The 13,293-nt window shown below is 44.2% G+C and overlaps 1 protein-coding gene across 2 annotated transcripts in view; it reads right to left on the bottom strand.

The window, feature by feature from the left end:
* Window positions 1-13,293, bottom strand: part of CNTNAP2 (contactin associated protein 2) — a 2,031,041-nt gene that overhangs the window by 150,374 nt on the left and 1,867,374 nt on the right. For both annotated transcript variants that reach the window (XM_027574309.2, XM_027574310.1), the window contains exon 19: window positions 894-1,130. In XM_027574309.2, coding sequence (XP_027430110.1) covers window positions 894-1,130 — 237 coding nt within the window. The remainder of the gene's footprint in view (window positions 1-893; window positions 1,131-13,293) is intronic.

Genomic DNA, 13,293 nt, shown 5'->3' with positions numbered 1-13,293 from the left:
TTTCTTTCTTTCTTTCTTTCTTTCTTTCTTTCTTTCTTTCTTTCTTTCTTTCTTTCTTTCTTTCTTTTTCTTTCTTCTTTCTTTCTTTCTTTCTTTCTTTCTTTCTTTCTTTCTTTCTTTCTTTCTTTCTTTCTTTCTTTCTTTCTTTCTCTCTCTCTCTCTCTCTCTCTCTCTCTCTCTCTCTCTCTCTTTCTTTCTTTCTTTCTTTCTTTCTTTCTTCCTTTCCTTTCCTTCCTTCCTTCCTTCCTTCCTTCCTTCCTTCCTTCCTTCCTTCCTTCCTTCCTTCCTTCCTTTTCTTCCTTCCTCTCTTTTTTCTTTTTGGTTTAACATTGTATTACATATTTTTTTTCTCCATTGCTACCCATAAATATTATTCTTAATGGATACATAATATTTCTTAAAATGGTGACTCCCTCTTTTACTAACCATTTTACTACAGTTGAACTTGTAGGTCTTTCCTAATGCTTATTTTTATAAATAACACTAAGAGGAACATTCTCATGCTGCATCTTTGTCTGATTTTTGACTTATTTCTTTAGGAATAATTTCTGAACGGAAAAATCTTAGGAAATATTCCCTCTGCCCCCAATCTTTTTAACCAACAGTGAATTGACCAGAGAAGCTTAAGAATTTACTATGTTTTAAAACTCAAGCTGACCTGGGTTTGTAATAATAATTTTTGCTCGCACAGAAGATAATCTTGATCTTTAAGGAGCTAAGACTGCAGAATACCCAGTGCAGAGCTAGGAGGTGTGGGCAATGACAGAGGCTGTCTCCACATTCTCAGCCATGTCATCTTTCTGGGAAGTGAATGAGAGAGATTTGCTCCCTGATCAACCTACAATATTCTTATTTGTGAAAAAGCGATCTTCTATAGGCATCCTTGTCCTTACCGGCAGGTTTGATGAGAACTGCCAAGAAGTCTGTTGTGAAGGAGCTGACGTAGAGGAGAATGCAGGGCGCCTTGGAGGTACTGAAGCTGAAGTGGATCCCTTCATGGGCCAGATCGGGAGGGGCACTCTGCTGATCAGGGGAGCTGTCTGACCGGCTGCCCGATTCTTTGCCACCGACCCCCGGTGCCTGGAAGTTGTACCGTAGCCACATTCCCTCTTCAAAAAATGCGCCAACATCTGTTGAAATGAAAAGGGCGGAGGTAATTGACAAATGAAGGGAAATCGGATGCTGATACCGCCAACACTTTAAAGTTGGGTAGACCGTTAATTTTGTTGTTCAGGGAAGGCAGGTCCTGCCTCCAGGAGGGGATCAGATGGGGCTACTTTCTAAAGAGATGGGCCATATTTCATCAACATGGATCATCTATCAAAAAAAAAAAGCATGTAATAGAGCATGGAGATCTGTAAATTAAAAAATATATTAATAAAAATTAAGAAACGGAATCATCCCCAGAAAGAATTTTCATGTACAGGGCTTAGGCCAAATAATCTAGGTTTGAAGAGGTACCCTGAAAATAAAGGCCCTGGTTTAACACAAATACCAATTTAAGGAGTTCATGGGTTGTTCTGGATGTTTGCACAGGAGAGTCCTGGACAAGTCCCTTTGGGCTTTGGGGACAGTGCTTAAAAATCATAAGATGTGAAGTTTGAGAGGAGTGGGTTCAAATATGACCATTAATTAATTACTGTGTGGCTTTATAGGAAGTTACTTAACCAACTGCTTTAGGCCTCGGTATTTCATAGGTGAAAGGGAGAAAATAAAAGATAATATGAAATGATCAGCACCAAGGAAACAGTACCTATTATTATTATTATTATTATTGGTATTATTATGAAATTAGAAGAACAGTCACTAACCCTTCATTGGTCTCTGTCAATGGCCTACTCATTGCTAATTGGTTCCTTTTTGTTTTTTAAGATTTTTAAAATTTATTTTTGAGAGAGAGAGAGCACGAGCGGGGGCAAGGGGCAGAGAGAGAAGCAGACTCTCTGCTGAGTAGGGAGCACAATACGGGGCTCGATCCCAGAACCCTGAGATCACGACCCAAGCTGAAGGCAGACGTCCAACCGACTGAGCCACCCAGGCGCCCGCTAATTGGGTCCTAATCACTTCCTGGCAGACCAGCTCCTCTGTTGATTCTCCCATTGTTAAATTACCTCCTACTTCAGCACGAAAGGCTGAGGTTCCCTATCAAGCTTTGTTTGGTCTTCCCAGTTACCGTTCCTTTGCCCTCTTGCAGGTGCCCTTCTGGAAGGCTTTCTCAAACTTCATCGCCTGTGGAACGGGTCATGCTCACATGACACTTGACACCCACTAGATCAACACTATGCAGAATATATTTTGGGAAACACACCATTATGTTGTCATTAATAGGAGAGGACAAATCCAAAAGGATTTTTACACCTGGAAATTTGGAAGTTCTCGTTAAATAAGTGTCGAATAGAGTCGGCACAATGTAGTGAATCAGGGTCTGGAATCAGGCACCTGTGGGTGGATCTGGGCTGTGTTAACCTGCTAACCGACCTGTTAACCTGTTAACCAGCCTGCAATGTGTGAGATTGTCTTACATAATTAAGAACGGTCTTGTTCAAAATGCCAAAAGTACCTTTGATGGGAAACACATACTTAAACAATACTTAATCCACACTAGCCACTGAAGGACTCACTGGGATGTCAGACATATAAAATATGGTCGCCGTCACCCTTGAGACCTTTCTGTCCAGCAGTGGGCATGGGAGGACACATGTCAACAATTTGAAATCCTTCTGGTGAGTGTTATGGAGGTTCACTCAGCAAGTTATGTGATAAGAACCCCCATTTCACTGCCTGGAGGATCCTGAGTTGGCTTTCCCATGCTTTCAGCAAACATCTATTGAGTGCCGTCAGGATGCCAGGCACTCTGCTGGGCACCGAGGTTACCATCCCTGCTCCCAAGCAGCCCTTGATCTAGGGGATTCTAGGCATCATCGGAAGCAGTGTGGTGGGCGCAGGACCAGGTAATACGGGGGCTCTGGAACACGAGGGGCACAAGCCCCATCTCTAGGGGTCAAGGAAGACATCTCAGGGGAAAAGGCATGGAATCTAGGACCCAAAGAGCCAGCGGCAGTAGCTTTGTAAAGGTGGAAGGAAGACCAGCTTTGTAGTTGAGGGAGAAGCACACATCAACAGTTGGAGTGGAGATGGTGCAATCAGAGCATCATGCCTCGGGTGAAAGTCATAGACTCTTTTTGCAACATCAGTTGTTAATACAAGACTCATTAGTGCCCCACTACATTTGAGGTTAGGTGTTGAGGAAACAATGAAGGAAAAAGAGGTGATCCCTGCCCTCAGCAGCTCAGAGCCTAGTGGGACAGATGGACGTTCTGTGACGTCTCTGAGCTGCTGTGACGGATGGCAGGGCTGCGTGGGGGGAAATCAAGGAGAGCAGGAGGGCCGGTCACCTGCAGCAGACATGCCAAGGGGTTCCCTTTGCCACAGAGAGGGTCTCCCAGAGGGGTCATTATCTAAGAACCTGTTTGGGCGATGCAGGAGAGAAAAGATGGACCTGGCACCTGGAGGGAGCAGGGAGAAAGCCTCGAGATCCAGGCCAGAGTTCAAACAAGCCAGAGGCAGACAGAAAGGGATAAGGTATAGGACGAGATAAACGTGTGTGGCACTTGAAACTCAAGATCAAGGCCACGAAGAACCTGGGCCTACGAGGGGTTCTGGGCAGCAGAGGCCGAGGAAGCAGGTAAAGCCTGGAGGCCCCAGGCACCAAGTTACAGATGCCACGCATCGCCGGCAAGATCCTGGGCTTCCCTGAGCCAGACTCTCCCCAGACACCGCACTTCCAGAGTGGGGGCCCAACCAAATCCCCGATAACGTTTCTCTGTAAAAATGCTGGTCCCCAGGCCTAGCTCCGGAATTTAGCTCAGAGGGCCTGATTCAGAGGGTCTTGAGAATCAGTATGCATAACAGACTCCCCAGACGATGCTGGTGCACACAGGAGTCTGAGATCCTGGGAGCCAAAGCTGAGGGGGGAGAGCGCAGCTGGTGGAGCAGGTAGCTGAGTGGGCGTCGGGCCGAGAGAGGACGCACTTTTCAGCTCCAGTGGTGACCACCCTTCCAAGGCAGATCATGAAGAGAAATTCAGAAAGTGAAGGGTTTTAGATAAATCGAAAAATATGCCACCGAGAATGCTTTTGGTGTGTTTTAGAGTCATCGTTATAAAGCTTTATGGATTCATGTCAGTTTTGGAGGAAGGAAAATACCATGCTTAAAAGTGTTATCTGAAACCCACATCATAAACCAACTGTTAAACCAGGGCCTGGGAGTGCTGTGAACCACTTCAGTTTCGAAGTGGCATATTTATAGCCATCATTTCAGTGTTTCAGGCAGTTTTAAGGAAATGCCAAATCAGGGTGTGTAATATCATTTAGGAAAGGAATACTCCCATCCCTCCTGAAGGAATAACTAAAGATAACACTAATTTAACAAGCCCCAAAGAACATCTTTTCCCTCATTGGATGATCAAAATGATTGATGTAGAATGCTAAGATAGGATAGCTTAAGTTTTAGGATATTCATTTTTTGGATAAAAAAATGCTAAATTTGGAGTCTCGTTATTCTAAGATGTATTACAAAAGAGATCTGTGGAATTCTATCATGTTTCCCAAAATTCCGAGCCACAGTCGGCCACCTGTAGATTCAGGATCATAAGGATGCCAGGAAACTTGAGGCAGGCAAACAATCTTGTTGCAATCATTTCTTGGTTCTCGAGATGGAACGCTGATTGACAAAGAAGCATGCAAATATTTGGAATAAAATCCACAAACTGTCCATTCCAGAATAATACCACAAAGATATTCTTGCCCTCTTCTGACCAAGTCCCTGATGTTTACCGTGGAGAAGCAAATAGCTGGTACTCACCCTGTTATTAAATTGCTCCTCATCTCTTCCTCCTAACGCTCAATAATTCCATTTCTTTTTGCCTTTTTGCTTAGGCTATATTTTGCAACCTCTATTTTAAAAATCAACACGAATCTTCATTCTCTCACTTCCCCACGAGGACCCAGAATTGAAAGTCCCTAACCCACACATGGGCTCTTTTCTAAAAGTTTACTTTAAAGTCAGTAACTTGCAACTTGGAAATACTTCCCCATTGAAACAATGCTTTAAGTGATGGGTAGTCTGCCAGGAGAGTCCACAAATGCTGAGTAATTCTGGACGGGTCATGAAAAGGAACTGAAGAGTTGTCATCGTGCACTACTAAATAAAACGGAAATAGCAACAACAAGAGTTAAGGTTGATTCTGAACGTGAGAATTCCAGGGAACTCTGCTCACACAAGGATTTCGTCTAACTGATGCAGTGGTATGCTGGTGAATCTTAAGTAGCTGGTTCTCTGCTATAAATCAGGGGAGGCCCCGATTTATAGTGTTGGCCTATTCCGCTGGTGTAAACGCTCCCACCACGGCTGAGTTCAAGCTGCCAACACATCACCAAACACGGAGTTGAGAGGAGATGTTCACAGGTGATCTCCCAGCCTGTGTGAACTGCCTCCAGCGCGTGATCTCACTCAGTCACTGAGCCAGTCGTTCGAGCAAACCATATGTATTGACCATAACCGGGTGGCTCAAACAACAGAAGTCTATTTTCACCATTCTGGAGGCTCTAAGTCTAAGATGGAGGTGCCAACTGATTCCTTTCCTGGCGTGGGCTCTCCTCCTGGCTGGCAGACCGACGTGTTCTTGTTATGTACTCATATGGCAGAGAGAGGGAGGGAGGGAGAGCTAGATCTCTGGTCTCTTCCTCTTCTTAGAAGGACACCAATCCCATCATGGGAGCCCCACCCTCATGATGTCATCTAAACCGAAGTATCCCCAAAAGCCCCACCTCTAAATCCTGTCCCATTGGGGGTTAAGGCTTCCGCATAGGAATCTGGGGGAACACAAACACCCAGTCCATACCAGAAGGCTTCTTGCCTTTTCCGCCATAAAGAAACACTTTTAATATTTGCTTACTCCTTCCTGCCTTTCACAGTTCTCTTCTAACTTGTCCTGGGACCTGGATCCTGAGAGCTCTGCACTTTATAAGAAGTTCTATAAAACCCAGGAAGAACTGCTGGGGATCAGACACGGGACTCCAAGGAAACACAGACCTAAGCCCCAGCCTCAGGGTCATTCAAGCTTTTTCACAGCTGTCATCCATTGTCCAGAACGGTCATTCTCATGGAACTGCTTTTTAATGAATCTTCTAGTAAAAAAGTTAAATCAATGCTGCGGCGCTCTGATCCTAGACACCTTGGCCACCCCCCCTCAGCATATATCTTGATTCTGCATTAGGCCTGGCTCCTTCCGGGGTAATCTGCAGGACCCAGCTCTCCTTTAACTCATTTTCTCTTGTACTCCCAAGGCCCTACTATCCTGAAATACAACCAGTTTCTCTCCTGGCCTTACACTGGCAAAAATCTTGCCTTTTTTTTTTTTTTTTAGTCTCTTCTTTTTATTTTATTTTTTTATTATGTTAAGTTAATCACCATACATTTACATCATTAGTTTTTGATGTAGTGTTCCATGATTCATTGTTTGTGCATAACACCCAGTGCTCCACGCAGAGCGTGCCCTCTTTAATACCCATCACCAGGCTAACCCATCCCCCCACCCCCCCTCCCCTCTAGAACCCTCGGTTTGTTTCTCAGAGTCCATCGTCTCTCATGGTTCGTCTCCCCCTCCGATTCCCCCCCTTCATTCTTCTCCTCCGGCTATCTTCTTCTTCTTTAAATTTTTTTGTTATGTTAATCACCATACATTACATCATTCGTTCTTGATGTACTGTTCCATGATTCATTGTTTGTGCATAACACCCAGTGCTCCACGCAGAACGTGCCCTCTTTAATACCCATCACCAGGTCTTTCTGTGACCCCGAGGGTCCTGAGACCACACTGTCCCGCGCGGGTTCCACCCCCCGCTTAGCCACTGGAGCGACGTCCCTCAGCAGAGCCCATTTCTAAAAGTTCCAATTTTGGGGGCGCCTGGGTGGCTCAGTTGGTTAAGCGACTGCCTTCGACTCAGGTCATGATCCTGGAGTCCTGGGATCAAGTCCCGCATCGGGCTCCCTGCTCAGCGGGGAGCCTGCTTCTCCCTCTAACCCTCCCCCCTCTCATGTGCTCTCTCTCTCTCATTCTCGCTCTCTCAAATAAATAAATAAAAATAAAATAAAAGTTCCAATTTTGTGCTCCGCGGCTCTAGCACTTGCCAGAAGCAGCCTACGGAGGCCCCTCCCCCGCCGTCTATCCTCCCGAATATCGCCTCGGATTCACTTCTCCGCACGTCCTACCTTCCAGTAAGTGGTCGCTTTTCGGTTCAGAGAGTTGCTGCTATTCTTTTCTTCGATCTCCTGTTGAGTTCATAGGTGTTCAGACTGGGTTGATCCCTATCCAGCTGAATTTCTGGGACCAGACGAAATCCAGGTCTCCTACTCCTCCGCCATCTTGCTCCACCCCCCCAAAATCTGCTTTTTCTCCCCAAGTGTGCCGCTTTGAATTTCCCCCCTGAATTTTTTATTGTTTGTTTGATGTTTTCTCCCATTGACTATACTCGTTTTGGATTAACAGCATTGGACCAGGATGGGTTAATGTTCACCTTTACTGTTCTGTTTCCCCAGGTGGATACATATCTTTTGTAACCACTTTACCAGCAGGCCATTCTCTCTAAAGGCCAGGTTACTTGCAGGTCAGTTTCTATGTAATAAGCTTCAGGTGTCTGATTCTGCACAAGGGTGAGAAAATACCAAAGAAAAATCTCTGAAGTTTGAGCCTGAATGGCATGAGCTGCCCATGAGATACAAGTGGAGAGTATGTTACTTTAAACACATCAATAAGCTGCCTGATCTAGGACTTGACCGTGTGGGAGCCAGGGGGCCTCCTTGCTTGGAGTTTAAGAGCTAATAGGACTGAACAACTTTGCTTGAGTCTTAAGTGGGAAGATAGTTTGCATCCAGAATTTCCAGGGTCATGCTCCTGAAACTGTGTTAATAAGCATTACTGGAGAAAATGGCAGTGAACAGGTTAGAATGCTCTAGAGAGAGTAAGTGAGGTAAGGACTCCATCGAAGTAAGCTCCATCTGACACATGTAGTCAGGGATTAATGTGTGTATGTGGAGGGCAGGAATCCAAAGCTGTGGGTTTAGTCCTGGCTTTGCCACCAGCGAGCTCCATGGCCCTGGTCCAGCAGGTTATTTAATTGCTGTGGGCTTTAAATCATTCCCATCTTAAAGAAATCCTCCCTTGAACATACATCTTCCTCTGGCTGGCAACCAGTCTTTTTCATACCTTTTTTTTTTTTTTTTTTTAAGATCTTACTTATTTGAGAGAGACAGAGAGAGCGTGCAAGAGAGAGCACGAGTGCCTGGGAGGGGCAGAGGGAGAGGAAGAAGCAGCCTCCCCACCGAGCAGGGAGCCTGTCATGAAGCTCAATCCCAGGACCCTGGGCTCATGACCTGAGCTGAAGGCAGATACTTAACCAAGACTGAGCCACCCAGGCACCCCCTGATTTGCCGTTTTATTTTTTTTATTTTTTAAAGATTTTATTTATTTGAGAGAGAGAGAGAGAGAGAGAGAGAGAGCACACGAGAGGGGGGAGGGTCAGAGGGAGAAGCAGACTCCCCGTTGAGCAGGGAGCCCGACGCGGGACTTGATCCCGGGACTCCAGGATCATGACCTGAGCTGAAGGCAGTCGCTTAACCACCTGAGCCACCCAGGCGCCCTGATTTGCTGTTTTAAACGATCATTCTGGCTGAATGGATTGGTATGAGAGGAGAGTGTTAAACCTAAATTTCATCCTTGAACTTAAATTTCATCCTTTTTCTGAAAATTTGGACTATCACTGGGTGTGTGTGTAGGGGGCTGGTCACTAGATACATTTCAGGGAATCTGTAAATCTTCTGAAACTTTGGGCAAAAACGTGTACGCATTTTTCTGCGGGGAGGTTTAGTAGTTTTAATCAGATTTCGGGACTTCATCCTCAACAGTTTAAGGAAAAACAAGAAAAATTAATTCACTCGGAAATGACGCCCCGAGATGCTCCATGTGCTTAGGCTCTGTGCTAGATGCTGCCTCCACTTCCAGCGTGGTCTTCGTCACCCTCATTATCTGGCCCCGCTCCCTCCTCAGCCGCATCTCCCAGTCCCCGAGTCCTCTGCCTGTGGTCTGGACAAACTGAGTTACCTGTTGGGCCCTTCTTCTTCCTTCCCAGCCGACTCTCCCGCCCTTCCATTCTCGTCCCTGTTCATGCTCCCAGCAGGTGTCAGCGCCACTTCCTTCCCTAAGCTCCTCCTCAAGTGCCCTCACAGCCCTTTGCTCTAACTTGAGTCTGCCAAGTGCAACCCTGTTTGCTTTTAATTTAGTAAACATTTCTTGGAACCTCACTATATGCCAGGCCCGTGCTGATAACAAAAGCAAACATGAGGAATCTGCCCTAAAGAAGTTCACAGTTGGTTGGGAGAAAAACGCATCATTAGAATACAATCAGTGTGAGATCCAGAATAACGGAGGAGAAAGAAGTAGCAGGAGGAGAGAAAGATCGGCTCTTTCTGTGGGGAAGTCTGGGCTTCTTCACGAAGAAGGGGACAGTGAATATTTGCAAGATGTGCAGGATGGGCAAGGCACTCCCAGTGTGGGGAAAAGTGTGGCGGAGTCGTGTTCTGGAAATGACATCAGAGCTTCGCAACCTCCGCTGTGCTTTTTAAAAAAATACCTAAGGCAAACTCTCAGAAAATCGATTTAACTGGTCTGGGGAAAGGCCAGCCTGTTGGCATATTTCACCGTTTTCTCAGATTCCTGTGATGGGCAGCCCAGGGCGGAGCACTGCTCCTGTAGATCGTTGGGTATGACTTGGTGTGAAGTGTGGGGTGATGTGTGGTCACGACCTGCCGCTGGAAAATAAGGCAGGATGGAGGCTACGGAGGGTCTTGAGTTGCTTCTTTTTAAAATTTTGAGGAGAACAATATACTTTGAAGTCATTTCAGATTTACAGGAAAGTTGCAAGATTAGTACCAAGAACCATATCCTCCATATTCAGATCCCCTAACTTTTAACATGTCACCATGTTTCTCTGTGTATTTAGGCTTCTTTATATATATATATAGGAAGTATATGTAATGTATACTATATTCTAATTCCTGAACTGTTTAAAAGCAAGCCGGAGTGAGGAAATCGATATTAACACAACCCTATTCTCCCAATATTGTCTCATTTCTGGAAAAATAGATACACAGACACAAATATTTGTATGTACACACAAATAGTTTTGGAAAACCGCTGTGAGGCTATATGATATGGATGCATACATATATTTCCATGTAGAAAGTTTTTTTTAAAAGAAGCAGCCAGCATAGTGGGCCCCACTCTTTCATACTGGAAAGGGAAGAGGAGAGAGGGGGAAAGCAGATGAGGTTGGAAGTTGAATGCCTCGTTTATGCATCTGGCAGTTCACTAAAATGTAGGCTTTTGAGGATAAGAGTAACCTTAGCCAGGACCTGGCCTTTAGCAGAAACACAACTAATATTTATTGAATTGAGTTGAACTGAATTTGAATTTTTTGTTTAAAGATTTTATTTATTTATTTGAGAGAGAGAATGAGAGATAGAGAGAGAGCATGAGACGGGGGAGAGTCAGAGGGAGAAGCAGACTCCCTGCTGAGCAGGGAGCCGGATGCGGGACTCGATCCCGGGACTCCAGGATCGTGACCTGAGCCGAAGGCAGTTGCTTAACCAACTGAGCCACCCAGGCGCCCTGAATTTTTTTTTTATACCAACACTATATTCAACTAGTTGGTCCACACTGACTTTTCTCAGTTTCATTCCTTTTGGAAAAGTGGGCTTCTTGGGGCGCCTGGGTGGCTCAGATGGCTAAGTGTCTGCCTTCGGCTCAGGTCATGATCCCAGGGTCCTGGGATCGAGCCCCACATCGGGCTCCTGGCTCAGCGAGGAGTCTGCTTCTCCCTCTCCCTCTGCCTCTCTCCCTGCTCATGCTCTCTCTCTCTCTATCTCTGTGTCTCAAATGAATAAATAAAATCTTAAAAAAAAAAAGTGGGCTTCTTGAGAGCAATGTCATTCCGTCAACTTAGCCATTGTCATTAATTACAGCAACAGTTTATTAATCGAAGTTTACAAGATGTATTTAGAACAATACATCCAAAAGCACTGAATGATTTGCAACTTAACAGATGGTCTTCATTTTGACTGCTTTTTCTTTTTTTTTATTGGCTTAGTAAGCTGGACCCTATTTGGACAGACTGGTCAATTGCTTGACTAGCATTAGTGGAAAAAGTCCCCCAGTGACCTCTGTCTCATTTCACCTCTGCTCTGCTAACTTCATAGTCCGCTATGGAGTTGTTGCTTTTAGGAATCACATTATTTGCTTAATTATTTATTTGTAAAATTACTAAGTACATAATTTGTGCCTTTTTCAGACACTAGGCCGTTTCTATTCATTCTGTTGATAAGTAGCAAGTTGCTTCTTCTTTGCTCTTCACTGAACACTGAACATCCCAAATTTTCTTCCTTGCTCAGCTGATCTGATGAGCCAAATAGAATTCTGGACTTGTAAGGACTCTTGAGGACAAGTGCTGCTTTTCATTCACTGTGGTAGCCCCAGGATCTAGTAGAAAGAGGTACTCACAGAAAGTTTTTTGATTCAGTGAGTGCCCTTTTGACTTGGAGACACATATTTATATGCCACAAGGAAATGAGCTTCTCTTGAGTTCCTGTGATGTGTCAGTGACAATATGCAGTTTTCATATATTATCTTATTTAAAAAATTATTTAACAGCAACACTTTTGACACAGATGTTATCATCCCCATTTTACAGATGAGGTAACTGAGGCTTAGGGGAATAATTTGCCCAAGGTCATCCTACTAATCAGGAAGGGACAAATGCAGATTTTCTGGACTTCAGAGCCCATGCTTTCTCCTCTCTCCCAGCCACACAGTATTAGCAAGTTCTAGCTGTTTTCATAGAATTCCACAAACGAATTTGCCAGTTTCTTCTTCGGGAATTTTAAAAGGCTATTAGTTACCAAATAACCACTGATTGTTACTACTCACAAACATAAAGACACAATTGACTCCTTAAGTAACAAAATTCTATTTTTTCTACCAGCTACGAGGTTAATGGAAAAGAACAAGCAGAAAACCCACAAATGTCCAATTACTTATGATGAACTTTTGTTATATTAAAGTGATTTCTATTTTGAGTAAAAAACAAAAACAAAAACAAAACTGGTTTGGCAGCAACCACCCACCTGGCTTTTTTTTGTTTTTGTTTGCACTGGTTGTCACTTGTTGCTGTGAGAACTAGACTTAAATATTCATTTTTTTGTGAAATAAGTTCAAAATATAGTAGTTCCAAAGGCTTAGACTACCCTTGATAGTTGACATATGCGTATAACGAAGGCCAAGAGTTCCTTGAAGGCAAACACTGTATTTTATTGATTTCCTATCTCCAGGGTCCAGCACGTTTCCTGCAGCTTACTAGGTATTTAAAGCACACTCACTGAATTAATGAATGAATTGATGGTATTATGGACCAGTTTGGCCATCTTCATATTTTTTTCAGAGTGAGGAGCCCCAACCACCTCCCCTGAGAGAAAATTGAAGACATGCTGGTAATGTATTTCTAATACCATCTATAACTTCTTGAGGATGGTTTCTTCAAAGGAGATAAAACATGGGGTAAAAAGCAAAGATCCATCTCAAAGAAACCAAGAAACAATTAGCTATCACTAACTACACTTTGGAAAAAATAAGTCCGGGATTATGAATTATCCAGAGTTCCTGAAAATGAGATTGTCATAAGAAAAAGTTATGATACGTTGTCTGCCTTTTGGTGGAAGAAGTAAAAAAGAGAAGAAGAGGGAAAGAGAAGAAGAAGAATGAATTCGGGACACTCCTTCACGAATTACTACGCACGGCCTTGAATGACTGGACTCGGTACCCGCATCGCTGTGAGGACCCTCTTGAAATCTTCACCTCTATGCTTGGAATCTGTCAGGTGAAATCACCCTTGGGGGCATTTGCTGGGTCCTCTTTCCCTTCCACACCAGTGAAAACAACATTTTCAGGTGAGGAGACAGCTTTACTTCCAAAACTGACAACTAAAATTTTGCTTTAATGGTTTTCCCCTCTATTAGAAACTTTCCCCCCTCGGTAGATTCTTCGAGCATGCCCCCTCTTTTTTGCACATCTGTGGAAAAAGAAGAGATTTATTCATTGTTGCATGCAACAAATTTATTCTTATAGGAAATAAATTAAAAATACTTGCACAAGGCTTTCTATATGGTTTGACACACAAGGAGCTG

The sequence above is a fragment of the Zalophus californianus genome, chromosome 12 (genome assembly GCF_009762305.2).
Source record: "Zalophus californianus isolate mZalCal1 chromosome 12, mZalCal1.pri.v2, whole genome shotgun sequence".
In the NCBI taxonomy this organism is placed as follows: Eukaryota; Metazoa; Chordata; class Mammalia; order Carnivora; family Otariidae; genus Zalophus; species Zalophus californianus.
Note: the sequence above shows the minus strand (reverse complement) of the source record. Positions and strands in the feature narration are given on the sequence as shown.